This window comes from Coregonus lavaretus, assembly GCF_964263955.1.
Source record: "Coregonus lavaretus genome assembly, contig: HAP1_SCAFFOLD_6132, whole genome shotgun sequence".
Classification (NCBI taxonomy): Eukaryota; Metazoa; Chordata; class Actinopteri; order Salmoniformes; family Salmonidae; genus Coregonus; species Coregonus lavaretus.
Genome location: NW_028161976.1, coordinates 1 through 27,500, shown reverse-complemented (window position 1 = coordinate 27,500; position 27,500 = coordinate 1). Strand labels below are relative to the sequence as shown.

General features: G+C 44.0%; 1 protein-coding gene across 1 annotated transcript; it reads right to left on the bottom strand.

Moving 5' to 3' along the window:
* Positions 1 to 8,930: 8,930 nt before the first annotated feature.
* On the bottom strand, positions 8,931 to 26,979 carry LOC311119791 (uncharacterized protein; the record flags this gene model as incomplete). Its single annotated transcript, XM_084194445.1, has 3 exons — positions 25,842 to 26,979; positions 9,614 to 9,879; positions 8,931 to 9,230 (listed from the first exon to the last, which is right to left on the bottom strand). Coding segments are annotated over exons 1-3 (1,695 nt in total), but the record flags the coding sequence as incomplete, so codon positions are not given.
* Positions 26,980 to 27,500: the final 521 nt, after the last annotated feature.

The window sequence follows — 27,500 nt, the reverse complement described above, 5'->3', positions numbered from 1 at the left end:
GGACAGAGGGAACATGTCAACATTAGTCTAGGTCACATGGTCAGGAAGGGATGGAGGGAACATGTCAACATTAGTCTAGGTCACATGGTCAGGAAGGGATGGAGGGAACATGACAACATTAGTCTAGGTCACATGGTCAGGAAGAGATGGAGGGAACATGACAACATTAGTCTAGGTCACATGGTCAGGAAGGGATGGAGGGAACATGACAACATTAGTCTAGGTCACATGGTCAGGAAGGGATGGAGGGAACATGACAACATTAGTCTAGGTCACATGGTCAGGAAGGGATGGAGGGAACATGTCAATGTTAGTCTAGGTCACATGGTCAGGAAGGGACAGAGGGAACATGACAACATTAGTCTAGGTCACATGGTCAGGAAGAGATGGAGGGAACATGACAACATTAGTCTAGGTCACATGGTCAGGAAGGGACAGAGGGAACATGTCAACATTAGTCTAGGTCACATGGTCAGGAAGGGACAGAGGGAACATGACAACATTAGTCTAGGTCACATGGTCAGGAAGGGATGGAGGGAACATGTCAACATTAGTCTAGGTCACATGGTCAGGAAGGGACAGAGTGAACATGTCAACATTAGTCTAGGTCACATGGTCAGGAAGGGATGGAGGGAACATGACAACATTAGTCTAGGTCACATGGTCAGGAAGGGACAGAGGGAACATGTCAACATTAGTCTAGGTCACATGGTCAGGAAGGGATGGAGGGAACATGACAACATTAGTCTAGGTCACATGGTCAGGAAGGGATGGAGGGAACATGTCAACATTAGTCTAGGTCACATGGTCAGGAAGGGATGGAGGGAACATGACAACATTAGTCTAGGTCACATGGTCAGGAAGGGATGGAGGGAACATGTCAACATTAGTCTAGGTCACATGGTCAGGAAGGGATGGAGGGAACATGTCAACATTAGTCTAGGTCACATGGTCAGGAAGGGACAGAGGGAACATGTCAACATTAGTCTAGGTCACATGGTCAGGAAGGGATGGAGGGAACATGACAACATTAGTCTAGGTCACATGGTCAGGAAGGGATGGAGGGAACATGTCAACATTAGTCTAGGTCACATGGTCAGGAAGGGATGGAGGGAACATGTCAACATTAGTCTAGGTCACATGGTCAGGAAGGGACAGAGGGAACATGACAACATTAGTCTAGGTCACATGGTCAGGAAGGGACAGAGGGAACATGTCAACATTAGTCTAGGTCACATGGTCAGGAAGGGATGGAGGGAAAGTAGAGTGATACCTTGTCATCTTCTTCCATGTGAGGTTCAGAATGAACAGGTTCATGTAGAGAGGAGGAACGAGGCTAGAGAGAGAGAGAGAGAGAGAGAGAGAGAGAGAGAGAGAGAGAGAGAGAGAGAGAGAGAGAGAGAGAGAGAGAGAGAGAGAGATAGAGGGGAAATTAGCTGGTGCCTATCTTTTCCATTCAGTATAGATGAAACAATCACAAACATTTCCCAGGGTTGAGCTCAGGGCTGGAACAACTGTTGAACATCTGAGCGTGTGGTTGTTTGTGGAGGAAGGGTGGGGAGAGTGTGTGCATGTATCCCACATCTGTTGCTATGGGGTAACGATGTCAGGGACAATATACAGTGGGGAGAACAAGTATTTGATACACTGCCGATTTTGCAGGTTTTCCTACTAACAAAGCATGTAGAGGTCTGTAATTTTTATCATAGGTACACTTAAACTGTGAGAGAAGGAATCTAAAACAAAAATCCAGAAAATCACATTGTATGATTTTTAAGTAATTAATTTGCATTTTATTGCATGACATAAGTATTTGATACATCAGAAAAGCAGAACTTAATATTTGGTACAGAAACCTTTGTTTGCAATTACAGAGATCAAACGTTTCCTGTAGGTCTTGACCAGGTTTGCACACACTGCAGCAGGGATTTTGGCCCACTCCTCCATACAGACCTTTGTCACGATCGCCAATGAAGTATGACCAAAGCGCAGCGTTGGGAGTGAACATGATGATTTTAATATTGAAACACACGACAAAACAAAACACGATCCGTGACGTCCTCAGTACACCGACTGAATAAAGAACAAAAACCCACAACCACAAGGTGAACACAGACATTTAAATATGGCTCCCAATCAGAGATAACGAGCCGACAGCTGACACTCGTTACCTCCGATTGGGAGTCACTGACCAAACATAGAACGCGAACACCTAGACACTACCCACAGTACACAACACACGGAAATCTACACACCCTGACTAAACACAAAAAGTCCTAGAACCAGAGTGTGACAGTACCCCCCCCCAAAGGCGCGGACTGCGACCGCGCCTAACTACAAGCAAACAGGGGAGGGCTGGGTGGGCATTCCTCCTCGGCGGCGGCTCCGGCTCCGGGCTTCCTCCCCACTTCCTCTCCAACCCCCCAAAGTACCCCTGGTCCTGCCTAGCCCCGCTGGCCGGAACCGGACTGACGACACGCGCCCCTGGCTTGGTGCGTGGATCCTGGCTGGACGGCTCTGGCGGATCCCGGCTGGACGGCTCTGGCGGATCCCGGCTGGACGGCTCTGGCGGATCCCGGCTGGACGGCTCTGGCGGATCCCGGCTGGACGGCTCTGGCGGATCCCGGCTGGACGGCTCTGGCGGATCCCGGCTGGAAGGCTCTGGCGGATCCCGGCTGGAAGGCTCTGGCGGATCCCGGCTGGACGGCTCTGGCAGATCCCGGCTGGACGGCTCTGGCGGATCCTGGCTGGACGGCTCTGGCGGATCCTGGCTGGACGGCTCTGGCGGATCCTGGCTGGACGGCTCATGGCTGGCTGACGGATCTGGCTGCTCATGGCTGGCTGACGGATCTGGCTGCTCATGGATGGCTGACGGATCTGGCTGCTCATGGCTGGCTGACGGATCTGGCTGCTCATGGCTGGCGGAAGGATCTGGCTGCTCATGGCTGGCGGAAGGCTCTGGCTGATCCTGTCTGGCGGAAGGCTCTGGCTGATCCTGTCTGGCGGACGGCTCTGGCTGGACAGGGCTGACGACGCACCCCGTAGGCTCGGTGCGTTGAGCAGGGACAGGCCGGGCTGGGCTGGCGAAACGCACCACAGACTTGGTGCGGGGCGCAGGAACAGGCCGAGCTGGGCTGGCGACGCACCCCGTAGGCTTGGTGCGTTGAGCAGGGACAGACAGAACCGCACTGGGGACACACACCCCTGGCCCTACACGGGGATCAGGAACGGGCCGGACCGGACTGGAAACACCCCCCAGTACCTCTCGCCGTGCCTCCACACTTTCCATCCCCTTCGTAACCAGTGGCCCCCTTAAACTGGCGGCCATATCTGCCAACCTCTTGCACTCCTCCGGGCCGTACACCTTCTGCCCCGACGTCGTGAGCCCCCCCCCTAAAAAATTTCTGGGGGTCTCTCCTCTCGGTGGACCAGGCCTCCATAGTCCTCTCCCAACCTTCGCTCTTCTGGCTCCACCACCCGTTATCCAACTGATACTTGGTCTCGTTGTGGTGGGTTTTTCTGTCACGATCGCCAATGAAGTATGACCAAAGCGCAGCGTTGGGAGTGAACATGATGATTTTAATATTGAAACACACGACAAAACAAAACACGATCCGTGACGTCCTCAGTTACACCGACTGAATAAAGAACAAAAACCCACAACCACAAGGTGAACACAGACATTTAAATATGGCTCCCAATCAGAGATAACGAGCCGACAGCTGACACTCGTTACCTCCGATTGGGAGTCACTGACCAAACATAGAACGCGAACACCTAGACACTACCCACAGTACACAACACACGGAAATCTACACACCCTGACTAAACACAAAAAGTCCTAGAACCAGAGTGTGACAACCTTCTCCAGATCCTTCAGGTTTCCGTGCTGTCGCTGGGCAATACGGACTTTCAGCTCCCTCCAAAGATTTTCTATTGGGTTCAGGTCTGGAGACTGGCTAGGCCACTCCAGGACCATGAGATGCTTCTTACGGAGCCACTCCTTAGTTGCCCTGGCTGTGTGTTTCGGGTCGTTGTCATGATGGAAGACCCAGCCACGACCCATCTTCAATGCTCTTACTGAGGGAAGGAGGTTGTTGGCCAAGATCTCGCGATACATGGCCCCATCCATCCTCCCCTCAATACGGTGCAGTCGTCCTGTCCCCTTTGCAGAAAAGCACCCCCAAAGAATGATGTTTCCACCGCCATGCTTCACGGTTGGGATGGTGTTCTTGGGGTTGTACTCATCCTTCTTCTTCCTCCAAACACGGCGAGTGGAGTTTAGACCAAAAAGCTCTATTTTTGTCTCATCAGACCACATTACCTTCTCCCATTCCTCCTCTGGATCATCCAGATGGTCATTGGCAAACTTCAGACAGGCCTGGACATGCGCTGGCTTGAGCAGGGGGACCTTGCGTGCGCTGCAGGATTTTAATCCATGACGGCGTAGTGTGTTACTAATGGTTTTCTTTGAGACTGTGGTCCCAGCTCTGGTCCCAGCTCTCTTCAGGTCATTGACCAGGTCCTGCCGTGTAGTTCTGGGCTGATCCCTCACCTTCCTCATGATCATTGATACCCCACGAGGTGAGATCTTGCATGGAGCCCCAGACCGAGGGTGATTGACCGTCATCTTTAATTTCTTCCATTTTCTAATAATTGCGCCAACAGTTGTTGCCTTCTCACCAAGCTGCTTGCCTATTGTCCTGTAGCCCATCCCAGCCTTGTGCAGGTCTACAATTTTATCCCTGATGTCCTTACACAGCTCTCTGGTCTTGGCCATTGTGGAGAGGTTGGAGTCTGTTTGATTGAGTGTGTGGACAGGTGTCTTTTATACAGGTAACGAGTTCAAACAGGTGCAGTTAATACAGGTAATGAGTGGAGAACAGGAGGGCTTCTTTAAAAAAAACTAACAGGTCTGTGAGAGCCGGAATTCTTACTGGTTGGTAGGTGATCAAATACTTATGTCATGCAATAAAATGCTAATTAATTACTTAAAAATCATACAATGTGATTTTCTGGATTTTTGTTTTAGATTTCGTCTCTCACAGTTGAAGTGTACCTATGATAAAACGTACAGACCTCTACATGCTTTGTAAGTAGGAAAACCTGCAAAATCGGCAGTGTATCAAATACTTGTTCTCCCCACTGTAGGATGAATCACAATAATTGTTTGCTTGCTGAAATTTTTATTTTTGTAATGCCAGTCCTGGTTATAGGTAACAATCCTTCGTAAGAAATGACTACATTATTACGCATATTATTAGTTAATTGTGGAAATAAATGAAGATATGCAATATTTTTTTATATTTTGGGGGGAATAACTGTGTACAGTATAATCGAGGTGAAGGCGTTGGAAATGCTTTTGGCTGTTGGTCTGCTTCTGTTCTGTAGGTGGCCCTCTGTTTAAAGGATGGGTCCCAATCTCTCAAAGGCCCCAGGATCCAGCTGGACGGGGGGGTGGTCTGCCAGTCCCTGGGAGGACAACCCAGCTGGACGGGGGGGTGGTCTGCCAGTCCCTGGGAGGACAACCCTAAACCCTCTGGATAAGAGCGTCTGCTAAATGACGTAAATGTAAAAGAGAAGGAATATAATATCTATTGTTTACAGGAAACTCATTCAACAATTCTAGATGAAGTTGTGTGGAAAAAGGAATGGGGGAGGGGGAAATATACTTCTCCCATGGGCTAAGAAACTCAAAAGGGGTGATGATATTAATTAACAATAATTTTGATCCGAATGTGCAAACTGTCCAAACAGATCCGCAAGGTAGATGGATGATTTTAAATATACAGTACCAGTCAAAAGTTTGGACACAAGGGTTTTTCTTTATTTTTACTATTTTCTACATTGTAGAATAATAGTGAAGACATCAAAACTATGAAATAACACATATGGAATCATGTACTAACCAAAACAGTGTTAAACAAATCAAAATATATTTTAGATTTTAGATTCTTCAAAGTAGCCACCCTTTGCTTTGATGACAACTTTGCACACTCTTGGCATTCTCTCAACCAGCTTCATAATGAATGCTTTTCCAACAGTTTTGAAGGAGTTCCCACATATGCTGAGCACTCGTTGGCTGCTTTTCCTTCACTCTGCGGTCCAACTCATCCCAAATCATTTCAATTGGGTTGAGGGTGGGTGATTGTGGAGGCCAGGTCATCTGATGCAGCACTCCATCACTCTCCTTCTTGGTCAAATAGCCCTTACACAACCTGGAGATGTGTTTTGGGTCATTGTCCTGTTGAAAAACAAAAAAATGATAGTCCCACTAAGCCCAAACCAGATGGGATGGCGTATCGCTGCAGAATGCTGTGGTAGCCATGCTGGTTAAGTGTGCCTTGAATTCTAAATAAATTACCAACAGTGTCACCAGCAAAGCACCCCCACACCATCACACCTCCTCCTCCATGCTTCATGGTGGGAACCACACATGCAGAGATCATCTGTTCACCCACACCGCGTCTCACAAAGACACAGCGTTTGGAACCAAAAATCTCACATTTGGACTCATCAGACCAAAGGACAGATTTCCACCCGTCTAATGTCCATTGCTCGTGTTTCTTGGCCCAAGCAAGTCTCTTCTTCTTATTGGTGTCCTTTAGTAGTGGTTTCTTTGCAACAATTTGACCATGAAGGTCTGATTCACACAGTCTCCTCTGAACAGTTGATGTTGAGATGTGTCTGATACTTGAACTCTGTGATGCATTTATTTGGGCTGCAATTTCTGAGGCTGGTAACTCTAATGAACTTATCCTCTGCAGCAGAGGTAACTCTGGGTCTTCCATTCCTGTGGCGGTCCTCATGAGAACCAGTTTCATCATAGCGCTTGATGGTTTTTGCGACTGCACTTGAAGAAACTTTCAAAGTTCTTGACATTTTCCATATTGACCTTCATGTCTTAAAGTAATGATGGACTTTACTGAAACTTGTTACAAATGATGGAGTCACCCATGATTCATCAAACAATATTTTCAAAGAGTAAGCAAAGTACTTTAAGCATATGTTTTAATTTCAGTCTCCTCCATCTCCACTAACTGAAGTTAACTGTAAGGATCTTTTTTCTATTAATAATGTAAAATTAACAGCTGTACAGAATGACTTGTGTGAAGGCCGAATTACAGAGGAGGAACTTCTAGATGCAATTAAAGCCTTTAAGTCTGGGAAAACTCCAGGGCTGGATGGCATACCAGTCGAGGTATACCAAACCTTTTTTTTACTGTACTCAGAGGACCGTTATCAGCATGTTTTAACCACTCCTATAAAAATGGTAGACTATCCGATACTCAACAAGAAGGTCTGATTTCACTATACCTGAAACAGGACCCAGGTGGTAAATATAAAGATCCAGTCCATAAAAAAAATTGGAGACCCCTTACACTTCAGTGTTGTGATGCAAAAATTCTAGCAAAATGCATAGCGCATAGAATTAAAAAGGTGTTCGATATTATTCATCCTAATCAGACAGTTATTTTTCTTAGAACACTATAAGTAAGTATAAGTACGATTTGAATTTATATATATAAATGCCTGGACTATTTACATTTTGGAGAATCTCTTATACAATGGGTTAAAATCATGTATAGTAACCCTAGGTGTAAAACAGTAAATAATTGCTACTTCTCAGAAAGTATTAAACTGTCAAGAGGAGTAGAACACGGTTGTCCACTATCGGCATATCTATTTATTGTGGCCATCGAAATGTTAGCTATTAAAATCAGATATAATAACAATAATATCAAGGGATTAGAAATCCAGGGTTTGATTCATGTTTTCTTTTAAATCCACAATTTGGATCCCTGCACAGCCTCATAGAGGATCTAGATAATTATTCTAACCTTTCTGGATTACAACCAAGTTATGATAAGTGTACTATATTACATATTGGATCACAAAAAATACATTTACATTTTAGCAGACGCTCTTATCCAGAGCAACTTACAGTTAGTGAGTGCATACATATTTTTTTTTATATTTCATACTGGCCCCCCCGTGGGAATCGAACCCACAACCCTGGCGTTGCAAACGCCATGCTCTACCAACTGAGCTACATCCCTGCCGGCCATTCCCTCCCGGTCGCGGCCGGCTACGACAGAGCCTGGATTCGAACCAGGATCTCTAGTGGCACAGCTAGCACTGCAATGCAGTGACCACTGTGCCAGCTTAGACCACTGCGCCACAACTTTTAAATTACCGTGTAGTTTACCAATCAAATGTTCTGACGGTGAAGTGGACATATTAGGTATTCATATCCCTAAAGAAATAAATTAACTCACTACAATACATTTTAATAGAAAGTTAGATAAGATCTTGCTACCATGGAAAGGAAAGCCCCTGTCTATTAGTGGAAACATCTCCCTGACTAACCCTTTAGTCGTATCCCAGGTTACCTATTTCCTTATGGCCCTGCCTACACCTAGCAACCTGTTTTTTTTTTATTATATGAACAAAAAATATTCAATCGATTACTAATACTCTTAGCAAAACATTTTTATCTTTAATTTACAATGTGTAAAAAACTTTTGTGAAACAGCACAGCACTGTTGAAAAATATATGGCAAATAGAAATAAAAAATTGATGGTGTTCAGAGATAGAATTGAGGGTTGCTAAAGGATGGTACTAAAAACAACAAGATACACTAACTAATGTAAAATATACTGTGTCGGTAAAATGTATATAGTATGTATAAGCTGGAAGTAGAAGCCTAAGTGTTGTTGTCCATTAGTTTACTCCAATTAGGGAAGGGGTGGTAGGGTTAGGGGAAAATAATAAAGGAAAATATATTTAAAAAATGTTTTATATATATATATATTTACCAGAAATATATGGGAGATTGGAAATGATGCAGATAATTACATGGATAGAAGCCACAATCTATCTACAATATTAAAGCTGATTGGGTGAGATTGGGGAGGGCGGGACTTACAAAGTAGTAGCTGTTGATGAATCCGCAGGAGGACAGGTTGGGGTGGGCGTTGAGTGGGAGAGTCTCCAGAGAGCTGATGAATCCGCAGGAGGGCAGATTGGAGTGGGCGTTGAGTGGGAGAGTCTCCAGAGAGCTGATGAATCCGCAGGAGGGCAGATTGGAGTGGGCGTTGAGTGGGAGAGTCTCCAGAGAGCTGATGAATCCGCAGGAGGGCAGATTGGAGTGGGCGTTGAGTGGGAGAGTCTCCAGAGAGCTGTCAGTGGTGGTGCTGTCGGACCGAGGAGACACACAACCTTCACCCTGGGAGCACAACACACACACACACACACACACACACACACAGTTCAGCATGACTGTCAGGTGTTCAAACCCTGGGTCTACTGCACGGCAAAAAAGACAGTGAGCTAAAAGGCAAGTCTTCAGATCTCAATAAGTGCTTTATATTTAATCAAATGTCATCGTCTGGGATCCATTACGTGGTCCTCTGTAGCTCAATTGGTAGAGCACGGCGCTTGTAACGCCAGGGTAGTGGGTTCGATCCCCGGGACCACCCATACGTAAAAGATGTATGCACGCATGACTGTAAGTCGCTTTGGATAAAAGCGTCTGCTAAATGGCTTATTATTATTATTATTATTATTATTATTATTATTATTATTATTATTATTATTATTATTGTTTACCTGGTCGTCTGGGGCTGGAGCTGGGGAGCTGTTCCCCAGGCCAGAGCCTTCCTGTGTGGTGAGAGGGTGTCTGGGCGCTGGAGCTGGGGAGCTGTTCCCCAGGCCAGAGCCCTCCTGTGTGGTGAGAGGGTGTCTGGGCGCTGGCCTCTCCCACTGTGTAGCCCCACTAGGGATACACCAGTAGTAGACAGCGGCCTTGTCTGTCATCCTCTTCCATCCTGGAGGAAGCTCCCCGTCTGTCTGACAGCGCTGATCACTCCAGATATCTGACACACACACACACACACACGTCACATACTTTATTTTGACAGAAAAACACATTACAGTCAAGAAAGGATTCAAAACACTTCTAAGGCCACAAAATACACGGACACATGAATACAGAAATCTCATCAGAAATACAGAATACAGAAAGCTCATCAGAAATACAGACTACAGAAATCTCGTCTCCTCCAAGCTCATCATTAAGCTCAGGACCCTGGGACTGAACACCTCCCTCTGCAACTGGATCCTGGACTTCCTGACGGACCGCCCCCAGGTGGTGAGGGTAGGCAACAACACATCCGCCACGCTGACCCTCAAAAACGGTATAATCTTTGTAAATTATATCATAAATAGGACTGGTGGAGTTATGTCACACATGCAGCTAACAAAAATATATGGAAATGTCTGCTCTATCCAAAATTACAACCAACTAATTGCATGGTCCATACACGCCAACACCATCGTGAAGAAGACAGGGCCTCTTCTCCCTCAGGAGGCTGAAAAGATTTGGCCTGGGCCCTTGGATCCTCAAAACGTTATACAGCTGCACCATCGAGAGCATCTTGACTGGCTGCATCACCTACAGTGGCTTGCGAAAGTATTCACCCCCCTTGGCATTTTTCCTATTTTGTTGCCTTACAACCTGGAATTAAAATATATTTTTGGGGGGTTTGTATCATTTGATTTACACAACATGCCTATCACTTTGAAGATGCAAAATATGTTTTATTGTGAAACAAACAAGAAATAAGACAAAAAAAAAACAGACAACTTGAGCGTGCATAACTATTCACCCCCCCCAAAGTCAATACTTTGTAGAGCCACCTTTTGCAGCAATTACAGCTGCAAGTCTCTTGGGGTATGTCTCTATAAGCTTGGCACATCTAGCCACTGGGATTTTTGCCCATTCTTCATGGCAAAACTGCTCCAGCTCCTTTAAGTTGGATGGGTTCCGCTGGTGTACAGCAATCTTTAAGTCATACCCCAGATTCTCAATTGGATTGAGGTCTGGGTTTTGACTAGGCCATTCCAAGACATTTAAATGTTTCCCCTTAAACCACTCAAGTGTTGCTTTAGCAGTATGCTTAGGGTCATCTCAAATCTCTGGAAGACTGAAACAGATTTCCCTCAAGAACTTCCCTGTATTTAGCGCCATCCATCATTCCTTCAATTCTGACCAGTTTCCCAGTCCCTGCCGATGAAAAACATCCCCACAGCATGATGCTGCCACAACGCATCACTGTGGGGATGGTGTTCTCGGGGTGATGAGAGGTGTTGGGTTTGCTGACCAGAGTACCTTCTTCCATATGTTTGGGGAGTCTCCCACATGCCTTTTGGCGAACACCAAACGTGTTTGCTTATTTTTTTCTTTCAGCAATGGCTTTTTTTCTGGCCAGTCTTCCGTAAAGCCCAGCTCTGTGGAGTGTACGGCTTAAAGTGGTCCTATGGACAGATACTCCAATCTCTGCTGTGGAGCTTTGCAGCTCCTTCAGGGTTCTCTTTGTTGCCGCTCTGATTAATGCCCTCCTTGCCTGGTCCGTGAGTTTTGGTGGATGGCCCTCTCTTGGCAGGTTTGTTGTGGTGCCATATTCTTTCCATTTTGTAATAATGGATTTAATGGTGCTCCGTGGGATGTTCAAAGTTTCAGATATTTTTTTATAACCCAACCCTGATCTGTACTTCTCCACAACTTTGTCCCTGACCTGTTTGGAGAGCTCCTTGGTCTTCATGGTGCCGCTTGCTTGGTGGTGCCCCTTGCTTAGTGGTGTTGCAGACTCTGGGGCCTTTCAGAACAGGTGTATATATACTGAGATCATGTGACAGATCATGTGACACTTAGATTGCACACAGGTGGACTTTATTTAACTAATTATGTGACTTCTGAAGGTAATTGGTTGCACCAGATCTTATTTAGGGTCTTCATAGCAAAGGGGGTGAATCCATATGCACGCACCGCTTTTCAGTTAGTTATTTATTTCATTTCACTTTTTGGACTATTTTGTGTATGTCCATTACATGAAATCCAAATTAAAAATCCATTTAAATTACAGGTTGTAATGCAACAAAATAGGAAAAACGCCAAGGGGGATGAATACTTTAGCAAGGCACAGTAAATCTTGCTCACGTATTATTACAAAGAGAAATGTTAGGAATTCTAATTAGCAAAATGTTTTGTCTGAACTGGGGTTGAGTGACTGGGGGGGGGGGGTGTGTAAACTATCACTGACTCGGATCAGGCCCTTAATTGTTGAAATCTGTTGCAGATAAACAAACAAACACAACTAAGGGTAAAAGACCGATGTAATGTTTACCCTTCAATTTAGCAGACGCTCTTATCCAGAGCGACTTACATGAGCAATTAGGGTTAAGTGCCTTGCTCAAGGGCACATCGACAGATTTTTCACCTAGTCGGCTTGGGGATTAGAACCAGCAACCTTTCGGTTACTGGCACAATGCTCTTAACCACTAAGCTACCTGTCTGAAAAATTACAGGAAATACATTTTGCTATGACAGATTCTATGTCTGATTGGCAGTCCTTCAGACATTTGAGAAATAGATGTCTATCCCTGGTTAAAAAACTAAATCAATATAATATATGAATTGTGTATCAGAGAGTGGTGGTAATCCAGCCACCTTCCGGAAAGTTATCAAATCTTTTGAAACCAAACTGCACCCCCCCTCGTTGCCCCAGCAGGTTTTGACAGCCTCTGGACCCATTCTAGACTAAATTGAAACGTATGATGCTTTTAATAACCATTTTGCTTCAGCTGGCAACCTGTTTAGAAATTATATAATCTCAAAAAATTCACCTCATTCCACTAGAGGGAGTCCTTTAGTCACCTCAGAACAGATTGTACAGAATGATGCACTAACAGACTCACAGACTTTATTTTCATTTCAGCCATTTGATGTCCATGATGTACTAAGTGCTTTGCTAAAGACTGTTAATAAAACCACAAGGGGCTGATTCACTTGATCCCTTCCTACCGCAGTACAGATTGATGTTAATAAAACCACAAGGGGCTGATTCACTTGATCCCGTCTTACTGCAGTACAGATTGATGTTAATAAATCCACAAGGGGCTGATTCACTTGATCCCTTCCTACTGCAGTACAGATTGATGTTAATAAAACCACAAGGGGCTGATCCACTTGATCCCTTCTTACTGCAGCTCTCTGTCCCACTTATTGCACAATCATTAACCTATATGTTTAACTTGACAGTTGTTTCTGGTGTTTTCCCTAAGATCTGGAAAGAGGCATAAAGGAGGAGCTCCTTCTGACGTAGATAACTACCGTCCAATTTCCAAGTTATCTTGCCTTTCCAAAGTTTTACAATCCTTGACTAACTTTCAGCTAATAGCTTTTTTAACTTCTCACTCTTTTCTTAATGTGCATCAGTCTCATTCTATTCTTAATGTGCACCAGTCTCATTCTATTGTTAATGTGCACCAGTCTCATTCTATTCTTAATGTGCACCAGTCTCATTCTATTGTTAATGTGCATCAGTCTCATTCTATTCTTAATGTGCACCAGTCTCATTCTATTCTTAATGTGCACCAGTCTCATTCTATTGTTAATGTGCATCAGTCTCATTCTATTCTTAATGTGCATCAGTCTCACTCTATTCTTAATGTGCACCAGTCTCATTCTATTCTTAATGTGCACCAGTCTCATTCTATTCTTAATGTGCACCAGTCTCATTCTATTCTTAATGTGCACCAGTCTCACTCTATTCTTAATGTGCACCAGTCTCATTCTATTCTTAATGTGCACCAGTCTCATTCTATTCTTAATGTGCACCAGTCTCATTCTATTCTTAATGTGCATCAGTCTCACTCTATTCTTAATGTGCACCAGTCTCATTCTATTCTTAATGTGCACCAGTCTCATTCTATTCTTAATGTGCACCAGTCTCATTCTATTCTTAATGTGCACCAATCTCATTCTATTCTTAATGTGCACCAGTCTCATTCTATTGTTAATGTGCACCAGTCTCATTCTATTCTTAATGTGCACCAGTCTCATTCTATTCTTAATGTGCACCAGTCTCATTCTATTGTTAATGTGCACCAGTCTCATTCTATTGTTAATGTGCACCAGTCTCATTCTATTGTTAATGTGCACCAGTCTCATTCTATTGTTAATGTGCACCAGTCTCACTCTATTGTTAATGTGCACCAGTCTCATTCTATTCTTAATGTGCACCAGTCTCATTCTATTCTTAATGTGCACCAGTCTCACTCTATTGTTAATGTGCACCAGTCTCATTCTATTCTTAATGTGCACCAGTCTCATTCTATTCTTAATGTGCACCAGTCTCATTCTATTCTTAATGTGCACCAGTCTCATTCTATTCTTAATGTGCACCAGTCTCACTCTATTCTTAATGTGCACCAGTCTCATTCTATTCTTAATGTGCACCAGTCTCATTCTATTCTTAATGTGCACCAGTCTCATTCTATTCTTAATGTGCACCAGTCTCACTCTATTCTTAATGTGCACCAGTCTCATTATATTCTTAATGTGCACCAGTCTCACTCTATTGTTAATGTGCATCAGTCTCATTCTATTCTTAATGTGCACCAGTCTCATTCTATTGTTAATGTGCACCAGTCTCACTCTATTCTTAATGTGCACCAGTCTCATTCTATTCTTAATGTGCACCAGTCTCATTCTATTCTTAATGTGCACCAGTCTCATTCTATTCTTAATGTGCACCAGTCTCACTCTATTGTTAATGTGCACCAGTCTCATTCTATTGTTAATGTGCACCAGTCTCATTCTATTCTTAATGTGCACCAGTCTCACTCTATTCTTAATGTGCACCAGTCTCACTCTATTCTTAATGTGCACCAGTCTCATTCTATTCTTAATGTGCACCAGTCTCATTCTATTCTTAATGTGCACCAGTCTCATTCTATTCTTAATGTGCACCAGTCTCATTCTATTGTTAATGTGCACCAGTCTCATTCTATTCTTAATGTGCACCAGTCTCACTCTATTCTTAATGTGCACCAGTCTCACTCTATTCTTAATGTGCACCAATCTCACTCTATTCTTAATGTGCACCAGTCTCACTCTATTCTTAATGTGCACCAGTCTCACTCTATTCTTAATGTGCACCAGTCTCATTCTATTCTTAATGTGCACCAGTCTCATTCTATTCTTAATGTGCACCAGTCTCATTCTATTGTTAATGTAAACCAGTCTCATTCTATTCTTAATGTGCACCAGTCTCATTCTATTCTTAATGTGCACCAGTCTCATTCTATTCTTAATGTGCACCAGTCTCATTCTATTCTTAATGTGCACCAGTCTCATTCTATTCTTAATGTGCACCAGTCTCATTCTATTCTTAATGTGCACCAGTCTCATTCTATTGTTAATGTGCACCAGTCTCATTCTATTCTTAATGTGCACCAGTCTCATTCTATTCTTAATGTGCACCAGTCTCACTCTATTCTTAATGTGCACCAGTCTCATTCTATTCTTAATGTGCACCAGTCTCATTCTATTCTTAATGTGCACCAGTCTCATTCTATTCTTAATGTGCACCAGTCTCACTCTATTCTTAATGTGCACCAGTCTCATTCTATTCTTAATGTGCACCAGTCTCACTCTATTCTTAATGTGCACCAGTCTCATTCTATTCTTAATGTGCACCAGTCTCATTCTATTGTTAATGTGCACCAGTCTCATTCTATTCTTAATGTGCACCAGTCTCATTCTATTCTTAATGTGCACCAGTCTCATTCTATTCTTAATGTGCACCAGTCTCACTCTATTCTTAATGTGCACCAGTCTCATTATATTGTTAATGTGCACTAGTCTCATTCTATTCTTAATGTGCACCAGTCTCATTCTATTCTTAATGTGCACCAGTCTCACTCTATTCTTAATGTGCACCAGTCTCATTCTATTCTTAATGTGCACCAGTCTCACTCTATTCTTAATGTGCACCAGTCTCATTCTATTCTTAATGTGCACCAGTCTCATTCTATTCTTAATGTGCACCAGTCTCATTATATTCTTAATGTGCACCAGTCTCATTCTATTCTTAATGTGCACCAGTCTCATTCTATTCTTAATGTGCACCAGTCTCACTCTATTCTTAATGTGCACCAGTCTCATTCTATTCTTAATGTGCATCAGTCTCATTCTATTCTTAATGTGCACCAGTCTCATTCTATTCTTAATGTGCACCAGTCTCATTCTATTCTTAATGTGCACCAGTCTCATTCTATTCTTAATGTGCACCAGTCTCACTCTATTCTTAATGTGCACCAGTCTCATTCTATTCTTAATGTGCACCAGTCTCATTCTATTCTTAATGTGCACCAGTCTCATTCTATTCTTAATGTGCACCAGTCTGTTTGTATATCTGGACACAGTTTCAGATGCTTGTTCTAGATCAGGGATGCAGCCCATGCAGCCTGCGGACCAATATAGAGATTGAATAATAATAATAATAATGTTTTATTTATTTTACATTTTTTTAGGAACTCAGTCAGGGTCTCAACTTACTGTTGAGAGTTAGAATAGTAGAATACACAAGGTGCAATTTAGAAATGTGGTTGTGCATGAGCCAGTCACTCAATTAGCCCATATCAGCATTTCTTTTTAGATTGGTTAGTCAGTCTAGCAGCCAGCTATCGAAACTTGTAGTGATCATGGCAAATATTTGCCTCCGCCCCCTTATGGCAAAATGTGTAGAAATGCAGGAAATGAACTTTAAAACGTAAAATATTTCTCTTCGCTGTCACGAGGGGGGGCCGCTAAAATGTTTTGCTCGCAAGTGGGGGGGTTTCGGTTCTGTTTTTTTGTGGCTCCCACCCCCATCAAAGTTGCCCCTCCCTGTTTTAGATTATGTGTTAAATTGCTTGGATCCTAAAAATAATTTGTGCTGCCTTATATATAGACCAAGTCCTTGGACACCGTTGACCATCGCATTCTTATCCAAAGGTTGACTGAAATAGGATCAGGCTTCTTGCAAGTGGTTTGAGAATTATCTGTCAGACAGGACTCAACGTGTGATCGCTGATGGTGTTAAGTCTAGTTTCCTGGATATTACAAAAGGGGTCCCGCAGGGGTCGGTACTGAGACCTGTTCTCTTTACTATTTATATAAATAATATTGGTCTGTCTGTTAAAACTTGTAATATCCATCTGTATGTCGACGATACTGTTATGTACCCCGTTGCCCCAACTATTGACCAGGGCTATGTTAGAACTGCAATGGGACCTTGTTACCTTACAGAAAGCCCTGGTTGGTTTAAAACGTCAGAAAGCCCTGGTTGGTTTAAAACGTCAGAAAGCCCTGGTTGGTTTAAAACGTCAGAAAGCCCTGGTTGGTTTAAAACGGGTACTTAATGTGGACAAGAATAAATACATGTTGTTCTCTAGTTCTCTCAAAAATGTTTCAGATGAACTACATATTTATTCATTGAATGGTTCTCCCATTGATCGGGTTCCCGCCTACAAATATCTGGACATTTGGATTGACAAAGATTTAATGTTTAAAAAAACACACAGATGAGCTAGTTAAAAAGCTCAGATTTAAAGTGGGATTATTTTTTAGAAACAGATCTTGCCTCTCACTAAATAGCAGGAAGCAGATTGCACAGTCAACTTTCCTGCCAGTTCTTGACTATGGTGACTCCATTTCCCAGAATGCAGCAGCCACTACTCTTACACCTTTGGATTCAGTCTATCATTGCGCCATTCATTGTGAGTAAATGTTTGTTCTCAAGGCACCATTGGGAATGAGACCCTGGTCTCAATTGGGCTACCCTGAATAAATAAAAGTTAATACAAATAAATAAAAATGGAATGGCAAATGCACCGCCCTCGACCACAAAGCGCTACAGAGTGTGGTGCGTACGGCCCAGTACATCACTGGGGCAGAGCTCCCTGCCATCCAGGACCTCTATACCAGGCGGTGTCAGAGGAAGGCCCGGAAAATTGACAAAGACTTCAGCCACCCAAGTCATAGACCAGGGATTTCCAACCCTGTTCCTGAGAGCTACCCTGCTGTAGGTTTTCACTCCAACCCTGTTCCTTGAGAGCTACCCTCCTGAAGGTTTTCACTCCAACCCTGTTCCTGGAGAGATACCCTCCGGAGAGATACCCTCCTGAATCTAGTGCACCTGATTCTATATATATATTTTTTTATGTTTTATGTCACCTTTATTTAACCAGGTAAGCCAGTTGAAAACAAGTTCTCATTTACAACTGCGACCTGGCCAAGATAAAGCAAAGCAGTGCGATAAAAACAACAACACAGAGTTACATATGGGGTAAACAAAACATAAAGTCAAAAATACAACAGAAAATATATATACAGTGTGTGCAAATGTATTAAGTTATGGAGGTAAGGCAATAAATAGGCCATAGTGCAAAATAATTACAATTTAGTATTAACACTGGAGTGATAGATGTGCAGAAGATTATGTGCAAATAGAGATACTGGGGTGCAAAAGAGCAAAATAAATAACAATATAGGGATGAGGTAGTTGGGTGGGCTAATTACAGATGGGCTGTGTACAGGTGCAGTGATCGGTAAGGTGCTCTGACAACTGATGCTTAAAGTTAGTGAGGGAGATAAGAGTCTCCAGCTTCAGGGATTTTTGCAATTCGTTCCAGTCATTGGCAGCAGAGAACTGGAAGGAATGGCGGCCAAAGGAGGTGTTGGCTTTGGGGATGACCAGTGAGATATACCCACTGGAGCGCAGACTACGGGTGGGTGTTGCTATGGTGACCAATGAGCTAAGATAAGGCGGGGATTTGCCTAGAAGTGATTTATAGATGACCTGGAGCCAGTGGGTTTGGCGACGAATATGTAGTGAGGGCCAGCCAACGAGAGCGTACAGGTCACAATGGTGGGTAGTATATGGGGCTTTGGAGACAAAACGGATGGCACTGTGATAGACTACATCCAATTTGCTGAGTAGAGTGTTGGAGGCTATTTTGTAAATGACATCACCGAAGTCAAGGATTGGTAGGATAGTCAGTTTTACGAGGGCATGTTTAGCAGCATGAGTGAAGGAGGCTTTGTTGCGAAATAGGAAGCCGATTCTAGATTTAACTTTGGATTGGAGATGCTTAATGTGAGTCTGGAAGGAGAGTTTACGGTCTAACCAGACACCTAGGTATTTGCTAGTAATTAGCTGGTTGAGAAGCTGAATCAGGTTAGTTACAACTGGAGTTGGGGCGAAAACCTACAGGAGGGTTTCTTTCCAGGAACAGGGTTGGAGAGCCCTGCCATAGACTGTTTACTCTGCTACCGTCCGGAAAACTGTACTGGGACATCGGATCTTGGACCAACAGGCTCCGAGACAGCTTTCACCCCCAAGCCATTAGACTGATAAATAGCCATAAGACTGCTAAAAAAGTTAATTAAATGGTTACCTGGACTATCTGCATTGACCCCATCTTGCACTGACTCTATGCACACTCACAAGACTACGACTGTATGACTCCACACACCAGACTATGACTCTATGACTCTACACACCAGACTATGACTCTACACACCAGACTATGACTCTACACACCAGACTATGACTCTACACACCAGACTATGACTCTACACACCAGACTATGACTATATGTCTCTACACACCAGACTATGACTCTACACACCAGACTATGACTATATGACTCTACACACCAGACTATGACTCTATGACTCTACACACCAGACTATGACTCTACACACCAGACTATGACTATATGACTCTACACACCAGACTATGACTCTACACACCAGACTATGACTATATGACTCTACACACCAGACTATGACTCTATGACTCTACACACCAGACTATGACTCTACACACCAGACTATGACTATATGACTCTACACACCAGACTATGACTCTATGACTCTACACACCAGACTATGACTCTACACACCAGACTATGACTATATGACTCTACACACCAGACTATGACTCTACACACCAGACTATGACTCTACACACCAGACTATGACTATATGACTCTACACACCAGACTATGACTCTATGACTCTACACACCAGACTATGACTCTACACACCAGACTATGACTATATGACTCTACACACCAGACTATGACTATATGACTCTACACACCAGACTATGACTATATGACTCTACACACCAGACTATGACTCTATGACTCTACACACCAGACTATGACTATATGACTCTACACACCAGACTATGACTATATGACTCTACACACCAGACTATGACTCTACACACCAGACTATGACTATATGACTCTACACACCAGACTATGACTCTATGACTCTACACACCAGACTATGACTATATGACTCTACACACCAGACTATGACTCTATGACTCTACACACCAGACTATGACTATATGACTCTACACACCAGACTATGACTATATGACTCTACACACCAGACTATGACTCTACACACCAGACTATGACTATATGACTCTACACACCAGACTATGACTCTATGACTCTACACACCAGACTATGACTATATGACTCTACACACCAGACTATGACTCTATGACTCTACACACCAGACTATGACTATTTGACTCTACACACCAGACTATGACTATATGACTCTACACACCAGACTATGACTCTACACACCAGACTATGACTATATGACTCTACACACCAGACTATGACTATATGACTCTACACACCAGACTATGACTATATGACTCTACACACCAGACTATGACTCTATGACTCTACACACCAGACTATGACTATATGACTCTACACACCAGACTATGACTATATGACTCTACACACCAGACTATGACTCTACACACCAGACTATGACTATATGACAATACACACCAGACTATGACTATATGACTCTACACACCAGACTATGACTCTACACACCAGACTATGACTATATGACTCTACACACCAGACTATGACTATATGACTCTACACACCAGACTATGACTCTATGACTCTACACACCAGACTATGACTATATGACTCTACACACCAGACTATGACTATATGACTCTACACACCAGACTATGACTCTACACACCAGACTATGACTATATGACTCTACACACCAGACTATGACTCTATGTCTCTACACACCAGACTATGACTCTATGACTCTACACACCAGACTATGACTCTACACACCAGACTATGACTATATGAATCTACACACCAGACTATGACTCTACACACCAGACTATGACTCTACACACCAGACTATGACTCTATGACTCTACACACCAGACTATGACTATATGACTCTACACACCAGACTATGACTCTACACACCAGACTATGACTCTACACACCAGACTATGACTATATGACTCTACACACCAGACTATGACTATATGACTCTACACACCAGACTATGACTATATGACTCTACACACCAGACTATGACTCTATGACTCTACACACCAGACTATGACTATATGACTCTACACACCAGACTATGACTCGACACACCAGACTATGACTCTACACACCAGACTATGACTCTACACACCAGACTATGACTATATGACTCTACACACAAGACTATGACTATATGTCTCTACACACCAGACTATGACTCTATGACTCTACACACCAGACTATGACTCTATGACTCTACACACCAGACTATGACTATATGACTCTACACACCAGACTATGACTCTATGACTCTACACACCAGACTATGACTATATGACTCTACACACCAGACTATGACTCTACACACCAGACTATGACTATATGACTCTACACACCAGACAATGACTCTATGACTCTACACACCAGACTATGACTCTACACACCAGAATATGACTATATGACTCTACACACCAGACTATGACTCTATGACTCTACACACCAGACTATGACTCTACACACCAGACTATGACTCTATGACTCTACACACCAGACTATGACTCTACACACCAGACTATGACTCAACACACCAGACTATGACTCTATGACTCTACACACCAAACTATGACTCTACACACCAGACTATGACTCTATGACTCTACACACCAGACTATGACTCTACACACCAGACTATGACTCAACACACCAGACTATGACTCTACACACCAGACTATGACTATATGACTCTACACACCAGACTATGACTCTACACACCAGACTATGACTATATGACTCTACACACTAGACTATGACTCTCTGACTCTACACACCAGACTATGACTCTACACACCAGACTATGACTCTACACACCAGACTATGACTATATGACTCTACACACCAGACTATGACTATATGACTCTACACATCAGACTATGACTCAACACACCAGACTATGACTATATGACTCTACACACCAGACTATGACTCAACACACCAGACTATGACTCTACACACCAGACTATGACTCTACACACCAGACTATGACTATATGACTCTACACACCAGACTATGACTCTATGACTCTACACACCAGACTATGACTCTACACACCCGACTATGACTATATGACTCTACACACCAGACTATGACTCTACACACCAGACTATGACTCTATGACTCTACACACCAGACTATGACTATATGACTCTACACACCAGACTATGACTATATGACTCTACACACCAGACTATGACTCTATTACTCTACACACCAGACTATGACTCTACACACCAGACTATGACTCTATGACTCTACACACCAGACTATGACTCTATACACCAGACTATGACTATATGACTCTACACACCAGACTATGACTCTACACACCAGACTATGACTCTACACACCAGACTATGACTATATGACTCTACACACCAGACTATGACTATATGACTCTACACACCAGACTATGACTCTACACACCAGACTATGACTATATGACTCTACACACCAGACTATGACTATATGACTATACACACCAGACTATGACTCTACACACCAGACTATGACTATATGACTCTACACACCAGACTATGACTCTACACACCAGACTATGGCTCTACACACCAGACTATGACTATATGACTCTACACACCAGACTATGACTCTACACACCAGACTATGACTATATGACTCTACACACCAGACTATGACTATATGACTCTACACACCAGACTATGACTCTATGATTCTACACACCAGACTATGACTCTACACACCAGACTATGACTCTATGACTCTACACACCAGACTATGACTCTATGACTCTACACACCAGACTATGACTCTACACACCAGACTATGACTCTACACACCAGACTATGACTATATGACTCTACACACCAGACTATGACTCTATGACTCTACACACCAGACTATGACTCTACACACCAGACTATGACTATATGACTCTACACACCAGACTATGACTATATGACTCTACACACCAGACTATGACTCTATGACTCTACACACCAGACTATGACTCTACACACCAGACTATGACTCTATGACTCTACACACCAGACTATGACTATATGACTCTACACACCAGACTATGACTATATTACTCCACACACCAGACTATGACTCTACACACCAGACTATGACTCTACACACCAGACTATGACTATATGACTCTACACACCAGACTATGACTCTATGACTCTACACACCAGACTATGACTCTACACAACAGACTATGATTCTACACACCAGACTATGACTATATGACTCTACACACCAGACTATGACTATATGACTCTACACACCAGAATATGACTCTACACACCAGACTATGACTCTACACACCAGACTATGACTATATGACTCTACACACCAGACTATGACTATATGACTCTACACACCAGACTATGACTCTACACACCAGACTATGACTCTATGACTCTACACACCAGACTATGACTCTATGACTCTACACACCAGACTATGACTCTACACACCAGACTATGACTCTACACACCAGACTATGACTCTATGACTCTACACACCAGACTATGACTCTACACACCAGACTATGACTCTGACTCTACACACCAGACTATGACTATATGACTCTACACACCAGACTATGACTCTATGACTCTACACACCAGACTATGACTCTATACACCAGACTATGACTCTATGACTCTACACACCAGACTATGACTCTACACACCAGACTATGACTATATGACTCTACACACCAGACTATGACTATATGACTCTACACACCAGACTATGACTCTACACACCAGACTATGACTATATGACTCTACACACCAGACTATGACTCTACACACCAGACTATGACTCTACACACCAGACTATGACTATATGACTCTACACACCAGACTATGACTCTATGACTCTACACACCAGACTATGACTCTATGACTCTACACACCAGACTATGACTCTACACACCAGACTATGACTCTACACACCAGACTATGACTCTATGACTCTACACACCAGACTATGACTCTATGACTCTACACACCAGACTATGACTCTATGACTCTACACACCAGACTATGACTATATGACTCTACACACCAGACTATGACTCTACACACCAGACTATGACTATATGACTCTACACACCAGACTATGACTATATGACTCTACACACCAGAATATGACTCTACACACCAGACTATGACTCTACACACCAGACTATGACTATATGACTCTACACACCAGACTATGACTCTACACACCAGACTATGACTCTACACACCAGACTATGACTCTACACACCAGACTATGACTATATGACTCTACACACCAGACTATGACTCTATGACTCTACACACCAGACTATGACTCTACACACCAGACTATGACTCTACACACCAGACTATGACTCTACACACCAGACTATGTCTCTATGACTCTACACACCAGACTATGACTATATGACTCTACACACCAGACTATGACTCTACACACCAGACTATGACTCTATGACTCTACACACCAGACTATGACTCTATGACTCTACACACCAGACTATGACTCTACACACCAGACTATGACTATATGACTCTACACACCAGACTATGACTCTACACACCAGACTATGACTCTATGACTCAGAACCAAACACACTGAGTCACTGAGCCACAGACTGAAACCAAACCAGCAGAACCAAACACACTGAGTCACTGAGTCACAGACTGAAATCAAACCAGCAGAACCAAACACACTGAGTCACTGACCCACAGACTGAAACCAAACCAGCAGAACCAAACACACTGAGTCACAGACCGAAGCCTCCCACACTGCACTCTTTCCTCGTGAACAATATGGTGTGTGTTCGTGCATGCGTACGTGACGTGTGTGTGAGTCCGAGTGAGTGTGTGTGTGTGTGTGTGTGTGTGTGTTTATGTGAGTCTGAGTGAGTGTGTGTGTGTGTGTGTGTGAGTCCGAGTGAGTGAGTGTGTGTGTGTGAGTCCGAGTGAGTGAGTGAGTGAGTGTGTGTGTGTGTGTGTGTGTGTGTGTGTGTGTATGTGTGTGTGTGTGTGTGTGTGAGTCCGAGTGAGTGTGTGTATGTGTGAGTCCGAGTGTGTGTGTGTGTGTGTGTGTGTGTGTGTGTGTGTGTGTGTGTGTGTGTGCGTGCGTGTGTGAGTCCGAGTGAGTGTGTGTGTGTGTGTGTGTGTGTGTGTGTGTGTGTGTGTGTGAGTCCGAGTGAGTGTGTGTGTGTGTGTGTGTGTGTGTGTGTGTGTGTGTGTGTGTGTGTGTGTGTGTGTGTGTGTGTGTGTGTGTGTGTGTGTGTGTGTGTGAGTCCGAGTGAGTGAGTGTTTGTGTGTGTGTGTGTGTGTGTGTGTGTGTGTGTGTGTGTGTGTGTGTGTGTGTGTGTGTGTGTGTGTGTGAGTCCGAGTGAGTGTGTGTGTGTGTGTGTGTGTGTGTGTGTGTGTGTGTGTGTGTGTGTGTGTGTGTGTGTGTGTGTGTGTGTGTGTGTGTGTGTGTGTGTGTGTGTGTGTGTGTGTGTGTGTGTGTGTGTGTGTGTGTGTGTGTGCTACAGGCCAACCTGTGTGGGGAGGTGAGATGTTCTCCTGAGACACAGAGGACCAGCCAGAAGGGTTCACGTCCTGGATCCTGATCACACCACAGTCTGTCTTCCCCTCTACAACACTATCCTTGTGCCCCAGAGGAGAGGTGGAGGAGAGGAGAGGGGTGTCTTCAGGACTGCTGTGTCTGGGTGTGGAGGGAGGAGGGGGACACGGAGAGTCTTTACCCGATTTGAGGAGCCTAAAGCTGGGGTGGAGGTCTGAGTGGCTCCCCTGGTCTGGAGCTTTGACCTGGTTCTCGCTCTTCAACAGAGGCCTCTGCTCTTCCTCCTCCTCTATCTTCATCTCCACTTCCTTCTCAGACAGGATGCTGACGTCATCCCCGTCGTCTGTCCCATTCGTGTTGCTGTTGAGATCTGAGTTCATGTTAGTTTTCAGGTCCAGATCTGAGTTCGCGTTAGTTTTCAGGTCCAGATCTGAGTTCACGTTAGTTTTCAGGTCCAGATCTAAGTTCACGTTAGTTTTCAGTTCCAGATCTGAGTTCGCGTTAGTTTTCAGGTCCAGATCTGAGTTCACGTTAGTTTTCAGGTCCAGATCTGAGTTCACGTTTGTTTTCAGGTCCAGATCTGAGTTCACGTTAGTTTTCAGGTCCAGATCTGAGTTCACGTTAGTTTTCAGGTCCAGATCTGAGTTCGCGTTAGTTTTCAGGTCCAGATCTGAGTTCACGTTCGTTTTCAGGTCCAGATGTGTCTTGGTGTCGGGGTTAATCTTGGTGATGATGTCCTCATTGATGGTTATATTGTTTGTATAGCGTTCCTCTGTGGTTGAGTTAGGGTCAGAGTCGGGGTCAGTGGTTGTGTTCTTGTTGTGGTCATGTTGCTCGGCTGCTTTGCGCAGTGCGTTCACCCCGTTCTTGGCCAGTTTGGGGTTGTTGGGAGTCGATGATGAAGGTGGAGTTGCGTCACTCAGCCCCATGGCACTCTGGATACTGGTCAGAGAATACTTCTTACGACACTTAGGAAGTGTGGCCCACCCCTGCCTGGTGACATCATCACCTCTGACATCATGGTTGTGGGAGGAGCGAATGCTGAGGGAGGTGGGAGGAGTCACGGCAGGGCCGTTCCTATTGGCCACGTCTACAGACATCATCACCGAAGACGCGGGGCCTCCTGGAGAAAGAGAGAAAGAGAACAGTGAGGGAGCGTGCGTGCGTGTGTGTGTGTGTCTGTGTGTGTGTGTGTGTGTGTGTGTGTGTGTGTGTGTATGTGTGTGTGTGTGTGTGTGTGTGTGTGTGTGTGTGTGTGTGTGTGTGTGTGTGTGTGTGTGTGTGTGTGTGTGTGTGTGTGTGATGTGTGTGTGTGTGTGTGTGTGTGTGTGTGTGTGTGTGTGTGTGTGTGTGTGTGTGTGTGTGTGTGTGTGTGTGTGTGTGTGTGTGTGTGTGTGTGTGTGTGTGTGTGTGTGTGTGTGTGTGTGTGTGTGATGATGTGTGTGTGTGTGTGTGTGTGTGTGTGTGTGTGATGTGTGTGTGTGTGTGATGTGTGTGTGTGTGTGTGTGTGTGTGATGTGTGTGTGTGTGTGTGTGTGTGTGTGTGTGTGTGTGTGTGTGTGTGTGTGTGTGTGTGATGTCTGTGTGTGTGTGTGTGTGTGATGTGTGTGTGTGTGTGTGTGATGTGTGTGTG